The sequence below is a fragment of the Megascapheus bottae genome, chromosome X (genome assembly GCF_031878675.1).
Source record: "Megascapheus bottae isolate mThoBot1 chromosome X, mThoBot2.hap1, whole genome shotgun sequence".
NCBI lineage: Eukaryota > Metazoa > Chordata > Mammalia > Rodentia > Geomyidae > Megascapheus > Megascapheus bottae.
Window position 1 is genome coordinate 9,342,364 of NC_143547.1, and position 18,823 is coordinate 9,361,186.

General features: G+C 37.2%; 1 protein-coding gene across 1 annotated transcript in view; it reads left to right on the top strand.

The window, feature by feature from the left end:
• Phex (phosphate regulating endopeptidase X-linked) overlaps nt 1–18,823 on the top strand; it is a 207,322-nt gene that overhangs the window by 61,455 nt on the left and 127,044 nt on the right. Inside the window, exons 10-11 of the mRNA XM_090326178.1 lie at nt 773–866; nt 3,730–3,858. Of these exons, the coding sequence (XP_090182304.1) occupies nt 773–866; nt 3,730–3,858 (223 nt within the window). The remainder of the gene's footprint in view (nt 1–772; nt 867–3,729; nt 3,859–18,823) is intronic.

The window sequence follows — 18,823 nt, forward strand, 5'->3', positions numbered from 1 at the left end:
CATTAGCAATGTATGTGATTAGCCACTATAGTAATAGTCCATCTGGAAGAAGATGGGTCATTAAAAATCCATCATCACTACTGAGTTAGAAATTAACTCAGATCACACATCTTTCTGAGGCGAGGGCGTCTTTTGCTTATAGACAAAGGCAATACTTAAATGTAACAGATTTTTGAAAATATGTACCATGGAAATCATAGGCGCAATATGATATTGTTTTTATGCTTGGAAACAACCACAGTAACAACTTGGGAATTTTACTTTGTCAGCCTTTTGTTATTTATTTTAACCTTACAATAACCTATTGCATTATGACGAAAGATAAATCAGAGAGCTTGAGTGCTTTGCCTGAGCTGACTTCTTAAGGATTGATCAAGGTACAAATTTACATGAGTGATATTGGTTAATACTTTTAGTTTTGGAAGACAAATACCATGTACTCATTGCGAAGGCATGTGCATTTGCACACATGGAAGGTCAGGCAATAGCAGACTATATGCTGAAAGGAAATCAAGGTGTTTGCTCTTAGGTCTGGGGCTGTAATCTCTGTTTCATCTTGTTGTGGTAGATAGTGAAAAGCAAGTCAATTTTGGTTGTAGTTATTGACAATGTATCATCTGATGCGATTCTTCAAGCACATGACCCCACGTTTTTGTATGAATAAGCAGACTGCCTATGGAACTTTGCCAGCAGTTTTTCTGAAGGTGTTCTGCAGAGCATCACCCATCGACCTAAAATACAATAAATTGAGTTCTTTTCCCTCTGTTAACAGGACCATTGCCAACTATTTGGTGTGGAGAATGGTTTATTCAAGAATTCCAAACCTAAGCAGACGTTTTCAATATAGATGGTTGGAATTCTCACGGGTAAGTTTGAAATTATAATGTTACATCACTGGAAAATTTTACATGCTAAAACAGTCTGTATATTAACTTATCTAATACAAATCATCTTGAGGAATGGAACACAGGTTGTTTTCATTTATTTTTTCTTCATTTTTTAAATAGGCTTAGTTGATATGTAGTGAAAGTACCCTCAAATTCTACTTTGGGGTTATATAGTCATATTTGGGTCTATACTGAGGATCATAGCACTGGGTTTAAACTTTTTCCCTCTTGCAACTTATTTTCATTTTCTCCCCAGTGTTTTTAAACAGAGGTTTCTGTCATTACAGTATTATTTCTTCATAATACATTTTAAATGAGATTTATATTATACTTTTTAAATTTTCATTGACAATAAGTTTGATAGTTATGTTTGTTTATGGCCATCCAATGTGATATTTGAATATCTCTATGTATCTATCTATCTATATATATATACACACATATGTCTCCAATGTGATGTTTGGATACACACACCAACACACACACACACACACACACACACAAACACACACACACATCTTATAGTTTCAATCATTTAGTTAACATATCTATTGCTGCATGAACATACCATTTTTTGTGCTGAGAATGTTTAAAATCTGTTTTAGCAAGTCTAAATAGTGTAATAGAATTCTCATCAACTATGGTCAGATATATGTACAATCTAGAAGAGCTGATTTTATAAAAAAGTGAGTAGAAAGGTAGGTGCCGGATGGTGAGAGAGGGAACTTTCCTTTAAAAGGGACACGATTGCAGTCTGACCAGAAGAGTAAGTTTTTGTGATATAATTTGTAAGTTCTGAAGTACAGCATTCTTAATATTCAGCAGGTATATGCTACTTGTATTAAATAGCATAAAGATTCCTTTTAAATTTGGAGCTAGAGTTCTTTCCTGAGCTTAGATCTTCAATCTTGAACCTATCCTAATGCTTCTAGGCTGTGAGGTCCATCACGGTTTTGTTTCTTTGGGGACACATCCTTCAAAGGATGGCCTGAATGGATTTTTTCCCTTTGTTTTCCTGACTCTTGATTCTTGCCTTCTTGCCTGCCCTTGCTGCTTCTCAGCTTACACAGATACTACCTCATATGTGTTCATGAGGCTTATATCTGACTAATCGCTACCTCTGAAGGACTTAAGGATTTAGTGTCATTTAAAAATACTTTAATTTTCTATTCATTTTTTGTGCCACTACTAGGACTTGAACTCAGGGCCTTGCCTTTTTCTTAGATTTGTTTGCTCAAGGTTAACATTTTAACACCTAAGTCACACCTCCACTTGTGGCTGTGTGTGTGTGTGTGTGTGTGTGTGTGTGTGTGTGTATGTGTATATGTGTGTGCGTGCGCATGTGTGCTAGTACTGGGGCTTGAACTCAGGGCTTGAGTGCTGTCCCTCAACTCTATGTGTTTACCCTAACACTTGTACCCACAGCTCCACTTCCAAATTGTTGGTGGTTAATTGGAGATGAATCTCAAGAACTTTCCTGCCTGGGCTGGGTCTGAACCGAGATCCTCAGATCTCAGCTTTCTGAATAGCTAGGGTTACAGACATGAGCCACCAGTGCCAGGCCTTCTGCTCATTTAAAGTGAAGCGAATATAAAATCTTATAAGCTCTGATTTCATTTAACAGATGTTTTAGTTATGAGGGAGTCAGAAATTCTCAGTGGGCCGTGATGCTTGCAGAGCAAATGCAGTGTGTGTGTGTGTGTGTGTGTGTGTGTGTGTGTGTGTGTGTGTGTCCTGATTCTTTGAAGTCATGGAATATAAAATCATGTTAGAGAGAACAGCATCAAACAGCTACATATATTTAGGTCATATGAAATGGTTAAGATACAAAACAAGTAGATACTTCCAGTGTGGAGGTATTTTTAACTCGTATGGCTCACATAAAAGATGATCCCCAGCTGCTTTCCACCCCCACTGTGCAGAGAATGAGAGAGAGAGAGAGGTGTAAGACATAGTGTGTGAAAATGTGAGGTTAGGTATGAGGGGATATTTCTTGAGCATGAAGTGCTAAATATAATATTGAATTGCCAAAGGATTTCTTTTTCTAGAGGTTTTAAAAATAGATTTGTACCTTACCCCTGAGACAGTTAATGTTCCCAGAAAGCAGAAAAAGAAAAGATGAACTTAAACATCAATCTTTTTCACCCTGCTCCAATAACATGGCAGTTACATGGCATTTCCAGCCATATTTCTCAGAACTCCCTCCTGAATATCACCCACGCCTTGCCATCTCACTCCCTGCATGCTCTCTCAAGCTCCATGAATGACTTAAACAATATTTACTTCTCTGCTTTCGTTCTGCAAGAATAAACCTTTGAACCTTCCAAGTCCTGTTTTCAAAGATCCTTGTTTGTAAATGTTTTCTTACAGTGGCCTAATGAGGACCGATGGAAAAAGCATTTACATCTCTATTTTCCTTGTCTACCAGAATGTACTCTGCTACACACAATGTAAATATGTTCACTGAGTTGTTCATAATGGGTCATATTCTTCTGGTGTGCCATGTTGATCACCTATTGATTCTCCACCTTTCCTGGTGCAACATTGCATCTCAATACATATCAAGTACTACTGTGGACCACATTCTGTCTTGGAGAAGCAGACTATACAAAAGTTATGCAATTTCCCAGATCCTATGTTCTTTGGAGAAAAGTGGAAGACATAGCAAATATGCAATTATTGTTTCACTGTCAAAATATTTTCATGTAGGCTTTGATGTAACTAGGGCAAGCATAATTTGTTTCCATCAATTTCAGCTTTGTATCTAGTATCTGGGTTGGGGTTTGTTGACTTTTTCCTTCCAGTGATTTGATATTTCAACCATATGTTTTATGTCTCACAGGTAATTCAGGGGACCACAACTCTGCTTCCTCAGTGGGACAAATGTGTAAACTTTATCGAAAGTGCCCTCCCTTATGTTGTTGGAAAAATGTTTGTGGATGTCCACTTTCAGGAAGATAAAAAGGAGATGGTAAGTGAATCAAAACAGTGGTAGTCTAGCCAGATCTGGTGAGGTTGTAATCAGTCTTCCAGGGCTTAGGTATTTTCTTCAGTTCTTGCCATTTCTCAGGTAAACAGGAAGTATGGTCATCACATGTGAAGTGGTGGAAACTAATTATTGAAGATCAGAGGAAGAGAAGGTATGAAATAGCTGTGTAGAGGAATGGGAGAATGACTCAATTGAGGAAATTGAGCATGACTACTTGGAGACTGGCAAGGTCTAGGTTGAAGTACGGTTTAAGGTCACAAATTTATTTTTATTCTTTTTCAAATAAATATGTTATTGTTATTGTAAAGGTGATGTGCAGAGAGGTTACAGTTACATAAGTCAGGTAATAAGTCCATTTCTTTTTCAAATAGTGTCACCTCTTGCCTTGTTTTTCCCTTTCATCCCAACCCACAAGTTGTGTAGCTCATTTTCAACACAGCAGTATTACTGCTGCATTTGTTTGCCCCTTGTACCTCATTTCTATGACCCCTTGCCCTCCCCCAAACAGATAAACTTACAAACAAGACAAAAGGTAAAGAAAACAAAAACAGCAACAAAGAAAAAATAGTCTCTTGTTTCCATTTCTTAGAGTTCATTTAGACAAACATTACTTTATATGCATAGCTGTTGAGCCTTTGTGTTCCTCTCCTAAGAATACATACCATTGGTCTCATGTTGTGAATGTCTAGAGGCCTAAATAATTTATCCTTTCTTGGTATATTTTTTGTCTTTTACCATTTAGTGTGTTTATTTATTTACTGGTTGGCTATGGGGCTTGAATTGAGGGCCTGGGTACTCTCTCTGAGCTTTTGTGCTCAAGGCTGGTAGTCTACCACTTTGAGCCACAGAACCACATCTGGTTTTCTGGCTGATAATTGCAGATAGGACTCTTGTGGACTTTCCTGTACAGGCTGGCTATGAACCATGAACCTCAGATCTCAGCCTCGGAGCTACTACCACCTGGCTTTATTTTTATTTTTGAATTTATTTTATTTTTATTTTTATTTTTGAGACTGGGCCTCATTAGGCACTGCTGCCTTGAACTTGTGATTCTCATGCCTCAGAGTCCAAAGTCCTGGGATTACAACCATGCCTGATTGTCTGGAATCTGTGTGTGTGTGTGTGTGTGTGTGTGTGTGTGTGTGTGTGTGTGTGTGTGTGTGTGGTATGTTTTACTGGTGATTAAATCCAGAATCTTGCATATGCTAAGCAAATGATTTACCACAGAGCTATAACCTCAGTCCTTGAAGTCATGAATTTTAAGAGAGAAATTTGTCACCATGGAAACATATTCTTTTCCATCTGTTTCAGTTCTACTGTAGGACAAGGCATAATTTTTTTTCTTCCAGCTTTATTCAGGCACATTTTCTCTCTAAAACTTATGTATATTCAAGGTGTACAAGGTGATGATTAGATACATATTGGAAAATGATTATCCCAGTCAAATCTATGCATCTAACACTACATTTAATCATGTTGTATTAGTGGATAGTAAGGACACAGGAAAATTTCAAGTATATACACATTAGTAACTAAAGTCACCATGTTGAATACTGGAGCTCCAGAACTTATTCATCTTATAACTAAAAGTTTATATGCTTTAACAAACATCCCTCCATTCTCCCTCATCTCTTGGCAATTATTGTTTCACTCTGTTTTTATGAGTCCAACTATGGTTTTAGATCCTGCATACAGGTGAGAGTCAAACTGCCTTTCTTCATCTGGCATAATTTACTTAGCATAATGTCTTTCAGGTTTTTCTCTGTTAGAAAAGGTAGATTTTCCTCACACATAAGGGGCTGAATAACATCATACTGTGTGTGGAATTCCATTGTGCGTGTCACACACATGCACACATTCATCTACAAGTGTGTGCAGACAGAGATACACACCACATTTTCTTTATCCTTTCACTTATGGATAGATTGATTTCGTAGGAACAAGGATACAAAGAATTCATGGAGTTGCACATCTTTAAGGTCTGGATTTCCTTTGGATATATATCCAGTAGTAGGATGATTGGATTGAATAGTAAGTTCTATTTATTTACTACTTATGATGCTGGTACTAAGGCTTGACCAACAGGTCTTGCGCTCACATTTGGCATTTTTGATTGTGGTTGGCATTCTATTGTTGAGCCACAATTTTATTCCCAATGTTTTGCTGGTTAGTTTGAGGTAGGAGTCTTTTGGCTTTGTCTGCCCATAGTTGTTTTCTAGCTGAGACTCCCAGATATCAGTCTCTTGAGTAGGTAGGTTTATAGACATGCATGGCTTGGTAGTTCTGTTTTTTTTGTTTTTGTTTTTGTTTTTGGTACCAGTCCTGGGGCTTGAATACAGGGCCTGAGTGCTGACCCTGAACTTTTGCTCAAGGATAGCACTCTACCACTTAAGCCACAGTTCCACTTCTGGCTTTTTGTGGTGATTAATTAGAGACAAGAGTCTTACTGACTTTCTTGTATTTCTATGATTTTTTCTGCCCATTTATTGCCCCATCTATAAGGAAATGGAAAGTCTTGGAAATGGTATTATTAAGTGAAATAAATCAAACTCAAAAAAAACAGGCTGCATGTCTTCCCTCATTTGTAATAATTAGAATGTGCCCATAAATCTACAAGTAAACTGAATGGATAGTAAAAGAAAAATAATTACACTTGGATGTGATTAATTGAACAGTGCTCTGAACATTCACATAGTGAGAACAAAGGAGGATATTCTTAGGAGAGGATCACAGGGCTCAATTGCTATGTGCATGTGATCATAGAAAATGATGCGTATTGAAATGAAATTTGAGAAATGGAAACAACACGTTTTTATTGTACTGTTCATGATTTTTTTCTCTTTTGCTTATTTCCTTTTGTCACTATTTTATATTTCTGTACCTTTGTCTTGTATATAAGTTTATCTGAGTTGGGGAGGAGAAAGGGAAGCACAGAAAGAGCGGGACAAAGTCTGAACCAATTCAGCAGTGATACTCACCAGACACTGTATTGAAAATGAACTATACAACTTGTGAGGGGGAGGGGGTTTGCAAGGGGAAAAATAGGAGAAAATGAGGGAAGGGGTAACACAGTTTAAAAAGAAATGTACATATTAATTGACTTATGTAACTGTAACCCCTTTGTAAAATACCTTTACAATAATTAGGGGAAAAAAAGAGTCTCATAGACTTTTCTGGCAGGGTTATCTTTGGCCTTGGTCCTCAGATTTTTGCCTGATTGGTAGCTTTGGATTATAGGTGTGAGCCACAGGCACCAAGGTCCTATTTTTAATTATCTACCACATCATTTTCTATGATGGCTTTATGACTTAAAAATCCCACCAATAATGTACAAGAATTCCTTTTTTTTCTTTTTGGACACATTAGCCAACACTTGTATTTTAACTTTTTTCATATATTTTAATTGTAATTAATAGAAGGATTACATTATATTCACCAGACAGAAGGTGCCTTACTTCACAAACATTGATACCCTTTCTCATGTCTTGGTCCCCATTTCCCTCCCCCCACCCCCGCCCCTCATCTTGTTTTCCCCCATTCCATATCCAATTTCAAATAACCAAATAAACATATATACAATATATCAGATAACAAGGTAAAATACTGTAACAATATGAGATAACCAAGAGAAAGCAAAAGAGATGAGAGATAACATAGAGCAATCCTAGTAAATATGAGGTGATATTTCATTGTAGTTTTGATTTGAATTTTCCTAAAGATTATGTTGGTTGACTGTTTTATTTATATGTATTTAGAAAAATACCTATTCAGGACCCCTCTATAAAAAAGTTAAAAAAAATCTATCCAGGTCTTTTATAAATTTTTGAATGAGCTATTTCTTTTGTCCTTTCTGCTATGAAGAGGGCATGTTTTGAATTGTAAATCTGGAATTAGCTAGCTGTTTTGTGTGGTTTTTTGGATGAATTTTATTTTTCTTTAATTTTCTATTTTATTGTAATTAATAGGGTTGCAGTTATAGTCTCCAGATAGAAGGTGCATTACTTCACACACATTGATACCCCTTCTCATGTTCTGTCCACGTTTCTCTCCCCCACCCCCTCCCTCATCTTGTTTTCCCTCCTTCCCTTTCTTATTTCAATTAAACAAATAATATTATATATAATAAACCAAATAACAAGGTAAGATACTGTGACAATATGAGAATCACCAAGGGACAGCAAAAGAGATAAAAAATAACGTAGTACATTAAGAACAACAATCACACATTATATGGCTCTGTTTCCATATTCTGGAGGTCCTTTCATTAAGTCTCATCCTATATGGCCTTATATATCTAGGTTTTGAACTATTGTAATCCTCTGCTAGGAGAGTCCACGGTTTGTACTAATTATTACAAATGAGCAAAACCATTGAGCCTATGTTCCTTTGAGTCTGGCTTACTTCACTTAATATGATTTTTTTCTAAGACTTTCCATTTCCATACAAATGGGGTGATGCCATTCTTTCTGATGGCAACATAGAATTCCATTGTGTATAAATACCACATCTTGTTGATCCACTCATCAACTGAGGGGCATCTGGCTTGGTTCTATATGTTTGCTATGGTAAATAGTGCTGCAATGAACATCGTTGTGCTAGTGGATTTAGTATGTCCTTGTTTCTGGACCATTGGGTAAATGCCAAGTAGTGGAATTGCTGGATCATAGGAGATCTCTATGTTTAGTCTTTTGAGTAACCTGCCATACTGCTTTCCATAGTGGTTGAACGAGTTTGCACTCCCACCAACAGTGTGGTAGTGATCCTTCTTGGCCACATCCCCACCAGCATTTGTTGTTATAAGATTTCTTAATAATGGCCATTCCAACTGGAGTGAGGTAGAATCTCAGAGTTGCTTTGATTTGCATTTCTCTTTTGGCCAGAGATGTCAAGCATTTCTTCATGTGTCTATAGGCCATTCTTATTTCTTCTTCAGAGAAGTCTCTCTTTGTCTTTGGCCCATCATGAATTTTATTTTTAAAGTGTCATGAAGCAAAACATCCAGCTTAACTAACAAAAATTCATGTAAGCAATGAGACACACATAAGTAAATACCATGGATATATGCAGTTATTGCAATGACAAAGTATATTAAATCATGATGGCTCAGATGGTTGATATTATGTAGTGACACATATGTAATAAGTCCAAATGATTGGTGTTATATATTATGCACTAGAATTGGCTTTGGAATAATATGAACCTAAATACATTTTCCGTGTTAATTTGTTTTTCTACCTTTAAATACTTTAGAGAGTTTTTGTCAAGTTTGAGACTTTATATTTGAAACAGAAAGTCCTCTTGCAAATAATTCCACTGAGGAATTAATGACTTGTTTCAAAATACTCAGTATTTTCCCTTTCTCTGTGGTCAGAGTAAATATATAGGAAGCTTATCAAATAATCACAGTGGTAACATTAAATCCTCTGGGAAGGATATAAATGCAATTAAGGGATAATGTTGTTTTATATGCTGTATACAGTGGGAGGGTTTTGGCAATGGAAGAATTTAACTAATATGAAAAATATGTGAATTAAATTTGTTTTGTCTTGGTTTTGATGCAAAAGTTCCCTTTTCACTTGTCAGGGTGTGACATTCTAAACTAAAGTTGACTTTGGCAAGTTTTCTCCTTATTTTATGTGCACAAGGGTATCATGTTAATTACACAGATATTCATCTCTTTTACATAAAATTACTTTTCCTCCCTTGGGCTGAAGCTATTTGCCTCAGGGAATACTTAAGTTGGAAACTCATAAGAGAAAAATCTGTCTCTTTATAGCCTTGTTATAAGGCTTCATTCCAAGAACCACCTGGAACCACTGATTTACTTGCAAAACATTCTGTATTATTAGCTTACAGTCCAAAGAAAAAGAAAACCAGAAGGATCCCCAATGGGTCAAATTCCAGAGACTAACTCAGACTGAAAGGCTGCCATTGTTTATTTACCATAAAAGTTTGTTAAGCAAATATGTATGATCAGAAGGCTAAACTTAGATTCTTTTCAAACTTTCTGTGTGTACACAAATGACTTGAGGAGCTTCTTATTAAAATGCAGAATCTCATTGCATTTTAACAAGCATCTTTTCAAACTTGGTCCAGGGTAAGGCCTAACAAGCTCCCAGATGATGCCACTGCTGCTGTTTTAGGGACCACACTTGGAGTAAGTGTGGTTCTAATGAGCAAGGCCACCTCATTCCTTTATAGTTACCAGCCCTGGTGATTCATGGGAGCAGATCAGGCTAGTTCCCTTTATTAAAGCCTGTTCCATTACTGCAAAATAACTACTTCAGGTCAATGAAAATTTCTGTGATTCAGATTGGTTTCAGTGGGCTGTGGCTTACCTTGTATGTGGGCCTCTAGATTTGTGTATGTTCCCATCTCCAGGGAGTGTGTGTGTGTGTCTGTGTGCACGTGTGTGCACTGGTTGTGGGCTAGAACTCAGGATCTGGATTCTGTTCCTGAGCTGTTTTAGCCCAAGACTAGATCTCTACTATTTCAGCCACAGTGCCACAGCTGACATTTTCTACTAGTTTATTGGAGATAAGAGTGTCACAGAGTTTTCTGCCTGGGCTGGCTTCGAACCATAATCCTATTATGTCAGCCTCCTGAGTAGCCAGAATTATAGGCATGAGTTCCTGGCGCCTGGCTAACTTTAAATTTTCTAGAAGCCACATTAAAAAAGTAAAAATAGGGACCAGGAGTTTGGCCTACTGGTAGAATGTTTGCCTAGCATGCACAAAGACCTGGGTTCAATTCCAGCATAGTGTTGAGTACATTTCTTTAGGAACAGTGTTACCCTCTCCCTCATTTTCTCCCAGTTTTTTCCTTCTGACTCCCCTCCCCCGAAGTTGTAAAGTTCATTTCCAACAGCTTCTATTGAGTATCACTGCTGAATTGGTTCACTCTTTGTCCCGCCATTTCAGTGTTTTACCTTCCCCTCCACAAATCAGATAAACTTACATCCAAGACAAATATACTGAAATAAAAAACAGTGACAGAAGGGGGAAAACGAAAGAAAGAAAGAAAGAAAGAAAGAAAGAAAGAAAGAAAGAAAAAAAAAGAAAGAAAAAAAAGAAGGAAAGAAAAAAAAGAAGGAAAGAACCATAAAAAGTAAAACAAAAAATCCCTTGTTTCCACTTCTTGGAATTCATTTTGATAAGCATCATTTTATATGATCATATATAAAGAATTAGAGAAACCTAAATAAAAGAGAATTAGGCCTATGGGTTCCAGATTGAGTTCTGGATATGGGGTTCGATAAATATTATTTTGTATGATCAGACACACATAGGCATTGTCCTTTTCTGTTCCTCTCCTTTGGTCTCTTTGGTAATTGAATGCCTAGTGTATGTATGTATGTATGTATGTATGTATGTATGTATGTATGTATGTATTTTGCCAGTCCTGGAGCTTGAACTCAGGGCCTGGGCACTGTCCTTGGGCTTTCTCAAAGCTAGTGCTTTATCACTTGAGCCATAGCACCGCTTCCAGTTTTTTCTGTGTATATGCTACCGAGAAATTGAACCCAGGTTTTTGTGCATGCTAGGCAAGCACTCAACCACTAGGCCAAACACCTGGCCCCTAGTATTTATTTTTTGAAAACACTCATAAATCTCAATTTTATGTGAAATCTCTTATGTATAAAATTTTGATCAGTGCTCTGGAGACCAAAGTATATATGTACTGGAGGTACTATCATGTGACTTTTACTTGTTTTTGTACTGGTACTAGGGCTTGAACTCAGGGCCTTATGTAATTGCTTAATTTTTTTTTTTATTCAAGGCTAGCTCCCTACCACTTTACCACTTGAGTCACACTTCCTCTTTGGACATTTTATTGGTTAATTGGAGATAAGAGTCTCAAGGACTTTCCTTCTTGAACTGGCTTGGGATCACAATCCTCAAATCTCAGCGTCCTCAGTATGTAGTATTACAGACATGAGCCACTAGCATGTGATCAGTTCTATCTCTTAAAGGCTGTACAACCTCTGAATACCATTGGCCTGAGAAGTAAGCCTTTACCACCCGGCCCTTTGGGAAAAAAACTTATGATCCAAATCATAGTATGTTTCTTTGCTTTTCTCTGAAAAATAATTGAATCATCACCAAATAATGAATTGGGAGAGGAGCCCAGGGACTTCTCTGTGGCCTTTCCTATAATTAATTCATCCTGGTTTAGTATATTATTAACAATAAGGTCTGATAAAGACAAAAAGTCACACATTTTCTATTGCTTAGAATTTTAGGAACACAAAACAGTTGCAGTAAGTTTTGCTTCTAGTATTTCAATATTTTAAAGATAAATACAGTGAAATACTGGCTGAATTCATATTCATTCATGAATCCATTTTGTGTTTACTTAATTCTCAGAAGAAAGAGGGAAACAGGAAGTAAAAAACTATCAGACATTTAACATAAGAAAACCTTTCTAGTTATATCTTTCTGTATTTTATACAAACCTGGTTGTAAGAAGTGATCTATGATTATTTGGAGTGGTGACTCAAGGCTGTGTAAATTTCTTTTCAAATAACTTTTTATTAATATTAATATTCTCTAGTTACTGAGGTAGAAATATACACATATATATCAAAGAAGAATTATTTATTGCATTGAATTAAAAAAACTGTCTTTTTGCTTTTACTTTCTAGAAAATTCAGTTGGAATTCCCATTTGAGCATTTTGGCTGAGCTGAGTTCTGCATTAAATTCTATCTTATTTTATTTCATTGTAAATATTTTGTACTCAAATTACATATCTTTATTCATATAACTAAACTCTGTTAGTAGTCATTTTTTCTTTCTCTCTGCAATTTTTGTTATACAGTGAACTCTATTAATAGAAAAATATTTTAATGGAGAGATTGGACTCAACTAGAAGTACAGAAATGGATCATCAACAAGCAGAATTATGAGGTCATTGGATAGAAACTTACTAAAAGGAGACATCGAAAATGGGAAAGGCATTGTTAAACCAACATAATAATATTCTCCTACAAGCAGGCCAGGAGAATCAGCTGAGATGGGAAACAAATAATGAATTTGCTTCGATATTGAGAGTGATGTGAAAATAAGGTTCAAAATTCTCTCTAGATCCTGTAATCCTACATACTTGGGTGGCTGAGATCTGATATCATGGCTTGAGGCCAGTGTGTGCAGGAAGTAGAACTGTGGCACAAATGGTAGAGCACTAACGAGACTTGAGTAGAAAACTCACAGACACTGTCCAGGCTCTGAGTTCAAGCCTTAGTACCAGAACACACATAAAATCCTCTCTAAAGCCACTTAACAAAATTCTTGTTATAATTTGGTTAGACAGGACAGGATGAAGCTTGAAGACAGGGAAAGAGGAATGTTGAGGTCCAAAGCATCTCAAAGGAGCCTGACTAAAATTTAGTCAAGGAGGGATTTTTTTTTTTGCCAGCTCTGAGATTACAGTTCAAGACACTGGTTTCTCATTATATATTAAAACATACCTATATGCAGAAGGTTAACCGAATGAATACAAAGTAAATCTTTTATTACACTTCAGATTTAGACTTTATTATTAGGTGAAGAATTAGAGTTTTTACTCATTATATTAAACAGTTTACTCATCTCTCCTGTACTCTAGAATGTACTTTAGTAGCTTACTCTTTTCCCTTTATGATAAAAAAACATTGTCAATGTCCCCAAGCAATGTTATACATGACCTATGGTATTTTCTACTTTTCTGAGCTGCTTTCTGCATAGCAATTGCAGTGTAATTCTTACCTTACAACAGACATCTTCTCCTACCCCATACTGCTGCAGCTTGTGCTGAAGACTTAAATACTCACACGGGTCTAATTGCAGTGGTGAAGTTTGTACTTGCAACTTCCATATACAAGGAGTTCACCTCATTAGTAGTGCATGATAATTGAATTAATGTGCTACCATTAATATTCTTTGAAATTCTCCAATTCCCTTGTTCATCATTTTTCTTGGTGGGTAAGTAAATGAGATGTAACTATAACATTGATGACAGAAGTCACATGAAAGTCAGTAACATGCATTAAAGCATTGCAGTGCTGCCCTTCTACTGTGTGCTGCTGCTTCTTTACTTTAGGTGTGAGTACTGGGGCTTGAACTCATTGTCTCTCACTCTTGCTTAGTTTTTTCACTCAAGGCTGGTACTCTACCACTTGAGGCACAGCTTTACTTCTGCCTTTTTGCTGGTTAACTGGAGATAACAATCTTATGGAGTTGAGCACTGGTGCCTCATGCCTGTAATCCTAGCTACTCAGGAGGCTGAGATCTGAGAATCATAGTTTGAAGCCAGCTGGGGCTGGAAAGTCCCCATTAGACTCTTATCTCTAATTAACCACAAGAAAAATGCAAGTGACATTGTGGCTCAAAGAGGTAGAGCACTAGCCTTGGGCACAAAAGCTCAGGGACAGAACCTAGGCCCTGAGATCTAACCCCAGGACTAACAAAAAAAAGGCTTAGGGACTTTCTTACTGGGATGGCATTCACGTATGGGCCTCATATCTCAGTCATTGGAACCTAACTTGTTCCTTAAAGATGCAGCTAGTTGTGTTGGGAGAATTCTCCTACAAGGTTCCCTTTGATATATAAGTCATGCACATGGTGAACATTCTCTCTAATCCTTGTTTCTGGTTGTTTTATAAACCATAATGCTATTGTTACAAGATCACTTCCTAGAAAAACTCTGGTGAAGACTTGTCTTTACATCACTAAAGTGGTCTGGGCTTTTAAGAATTTTAAAAATATAGTTATCAAATATTAACTTCTTATAGAAATTGCATCCAGTTTTTTTGGTTTGTTTTGCAAAGTTGTAATTTGGATCCACTTTTACCAACTTGGAGTTTAACTGGGATTCATAGTTAATCTCCTTGAACCTCTTTTCCTATCTATAATGAGTTTCTGTTGCTATAGTAATGCTGCATAACTACCAGTCACAAAACTTGACTGGCATTGAGCAATAAGTAATTACAGCTAATGTGTCTGGAGTCACTGGTGGCCCCCTCCTGCACAGCTCTGCTGATTTTGGCTGTGTTTGTTCCAATGTCTAAGGGTTGGCTGATCAAGGTTACCTTTGGCAGAAGTGATCAGAACAACTAGGCCCTGCTCCACGTGTCATTCGTCTATCAGCCAGCTTAGCCTGGGCATGTTCTCACTGTGATGGAACAGGCACAAGTGAGCAAGCAGAAACATGTGAGGTCTCCTGAGACTCAGGCTCACAACTGGAACAAAGTCATGTGGGCATCCTATTGGCCAAAGCAAGCCATAAGTCCATCCAGATATACAGAATAAAGAAATGGGCTGTGTGTGTGTGTGTGTGTGTGTGTGTGTGTGTGTGTGTCTGTGTCTGTGTCTGTGTGTCTGTGTCTGTGTGTGTGTGTGTGGCCAGTCCTGGGGCTTGAACTCAGGGCTTGGGCTCTATCCTTGAGCTTTCTCAAGGTTAGCTTTCTACCACTTGAGCCATAGTACCACTTCTAGCTTTTTCCTTGTATGTGGTATGGAGGAATTGAACCTAGGGCTTTCTGCACGCTAGGCAAGCACTATACCATTAGACCACATTCCCAGCCCAAGGACTCTGTGTTTTTAGTAAGCAGATATGCTGTCATACAGCAAAAGAAGGGGCATGGAAGTTAAAGCCATAATTGTAAGTTATCACAAGTAGGGGTGAAAACAGTATTTGTCTCTCAGTATTTGTCTCTGTAATCCTCAGAGCAGACTCTGCACAACACCTGGATTAAAAATAAGTGCCTAATAAATGGCAGCTGCTTATACTTTTGTATGTTGTACCTGCAATGAGTAGTAGAGATAGTATTTATAGCATCAGAGTTTTGAGATAAAGTGGTCCATGCCTATAATCCTAGCTACTCAGGAGGCTGAGATCTAAGGATTGAGGTTTGAAGCCAGTGCAGGCAGGAAAGTATATGAGACTTTTATCTCCAATTACCCAGCAGAAAATTGAAAGTAGAGCACTAGCCTTGAGCAAAATATCTCAGGGACAGTGCCCAGGCCCTGAGTTCAAGCACAATGAATGCCCCCCACCCCCCAAAACAAAAGTTTGGATGGAGTCTGGCAACTTTTCCATGGTGATCAACTCTTTCCAAATTATCTTAGAATGAGAGTGAGGAAGGTGCTTTGGGATGGGTTGCTCTGATTAGTTCATACATGCCTAGTATAGTAGTTTATAGATGGAATAAAGATTTCTGTAATGCTAGGGGCCTAGACACATTCTAGAAACTGCCTCAAGATTTAACGCTAAGTTTGGCTCTTAGGAGATTTTCATAAAACTACTCAAGGAGCTAAATATAATTTCTATCACAGATCCAGGTTTCACAACTCTCTATGGGCTAAATCTTGTTTCAACAAATATCCTTAGACCCAGATTCTGACAGCTCATTTATGCAATCTTGGGTAAAATGACATCCAGAAAAAGAAGTAATTTAGATAGCTCATTGGGAATTCTTATGAAGTAAATGTGGACGCCACTCTTGCCCTTGTCCTTGAGTATGCTGCTATGATGATGACACATTTGGCCGACCTTTCTTGTTTGTTGTCTAGAGCTCTGGATAGTGCTGGATACAATAGTGTGTTTTTATCGGCCACAGTCTTGTCAAGCAGATTGGATTAGACCTGTGGAAAGAAGACTTGATGCCTCAATCAGTTCTGAACTTGGAAATGACCAGTCATATTTGTAGGCAAGGGGGTGGGAGGTTAGCGGTATTACCACAAAGACTGGGCTATTATGAGACTGGTTGCCTTGTAAATATTAATTTTTCTGTCTGAGCCAGTCTCTCTCAGTATGATTTTCTCTCTTTCTTCCTTTTTTCTTTCTTTCTTTCTTTCTTTCTTTCTTTCTTTCTTTCTTTCTTTCTCTCTCTCTCTCTCTCTCTCTCTTTCTTTCTTTCTCTCCCTCTCTCCCTCCCGTCCTCCCTCTCTCTCTCTCTCTCTTTATCTTTCTCTCTCTTTCTTTCTTTCTTTCTTTCTTTTCTTTCTTTCTTTCTTTCTTTCTTTCTTTCTTTCTTTCTTTCTTTCTTTCTTCCTTCCTTCCTTCCTTCCTTCCTTCCTTCCTTCCTTCCTTTCTTTCTTTCTTTCTTTCTTTCTTTCTTTCTTTCTTTCTTTCTTTCTTTCTTTCTTTCTCTTTCTTTCTTTCTTTCTTTCTTTCTTCTTTTTTTCCCCTGATCTTGTGCTTGAACTACAGGCCTAGATGTTACCTCTGAGCTTCTTTGTTCTCAAGGCTACTTCTCTACCACAGCCCCACTTCCAGCCTTTTGTGAATAGTTTATTGGAGATAAGAGTCTCACAGACTTTCCTGCACGGGCTGACTTTGAACCATGATCCTCAGTTCTCATCCTCCTAAGTAGCTAGGCTCACAGGTGTGAGCCACCAGCACTCAACTTGATTTTCCTTTTCATTCCTCACTCAGTCTCACAGCTTTATGATTTTTATGTTTTATTGATTTTATTTTTTCTTGGTTATTTCTTTTGCTGTGCTGAAATACTTATTTTGGTATTATCCCACTTGCCCATTTTTGCTTTTGTTTTCTGTGATTTTTGAAGTCATATTCAAAATCTCATTCTCTTGTTGGTCATGGAGCATGAACAGAATGCCAGGCCATTGTCCTTGAACCACAGTGCCATTTCCAGTTTTCTGGTTGTTAATTGGAAATAAGAGTCTCACAGTTTCCTGCTTGGGCTGGTTTTGAACTGTGATCCTCAGATCTCAGCCTCCTAAGTAGCTAAGATTACAGGCGTGAGCCTCGTTCAAAAAATCATTTTCTGTACTATCATCTAGAAGTGTTTCCCTGTGGTTCTTCCTATCAGCTTCATAGTTTGAAGTTTTACATTTAGTTCTTTGAACCATTTCAGTTGATTTTTGCATAAGGTCAGAGGTAATGCTAGATTTTAAATCAGCATTTAAATGCCCAGTTTTCCTAGCTGTATTCATTGAAGAAGCTATCCTTTTAAAATATATTACTATGCATTTTTGGCCCTTTGTAGACCATCAATTGATTTAGATCAATTAGTTTTAGATATATGGGTTTGAGTATCTGTGTTCTATTGATTGGTATGCGTGTTTGTTTTAATTCCAAGACTATGATATTTTTGTTACTACGTTTCTATCATATGACTTAAAATCTTGTAGCATAAAACCTTCAGCTTTGCTCTTTGGGGTCTTTTCCTTTTTCATATGACTTTTACCATTGCCTGTTTTAGTCTTATAAAGACTTGTTGATATTTTATGGGGATTGGGTTAAATCTGTAAATCACCTTGGGCTGTACAGACATTTTAATAATTATAATAATAATTAATTATTCTAACTCATGGACATTAGGAAGTTGTTCCATTTTTTCTGTCGTCTTCAACTTCCATCAGTGATTTGCAGTTTTCATCACAGAAATTTCTTTGTTAAATTTATTCCTGGTGTTTTAGTTTTGTAGCTATTGTGAATGGAATTGCTTTCATAATTCCTTTCTCAGCAACTATATTGGTACATAAAACTGCTACTGATTTTTATTGCTTTCATTTTGTATCCTGCCACATTACTGAATTTGTTTATCAATTCTAATAGTCATTTGGTGGAATCTTAGTTTTTTTCTATATATATTATCATTTTATCTACAAAGTGGTATAATTTGACTTCCTCCCTTCCTGTTTCTGTACCTTTTATTTCTTTCTTTTGCCTAGTTGCTCAGGCTAAAACTTCCAAAGGAGGTTTCAAGAAGCATAAAGTGAACTTGTATTTATTTACTAAGCGTCTGCTTATAAGCCACCACTGGATATGAATTTTTGCATGACAACATTTCAAATGTTGTCATGTAGAAATGTATATGTGACATATAAAATCAGGAAACTTTGTATGGAATTTGAAAGATATTGTGCCCCATGCATGTGCGTGCATGCGTGCGTGCACGCGCGCGCGTGTGTGTGTGTGTGTGCGTGCACGCGTGTGCATGT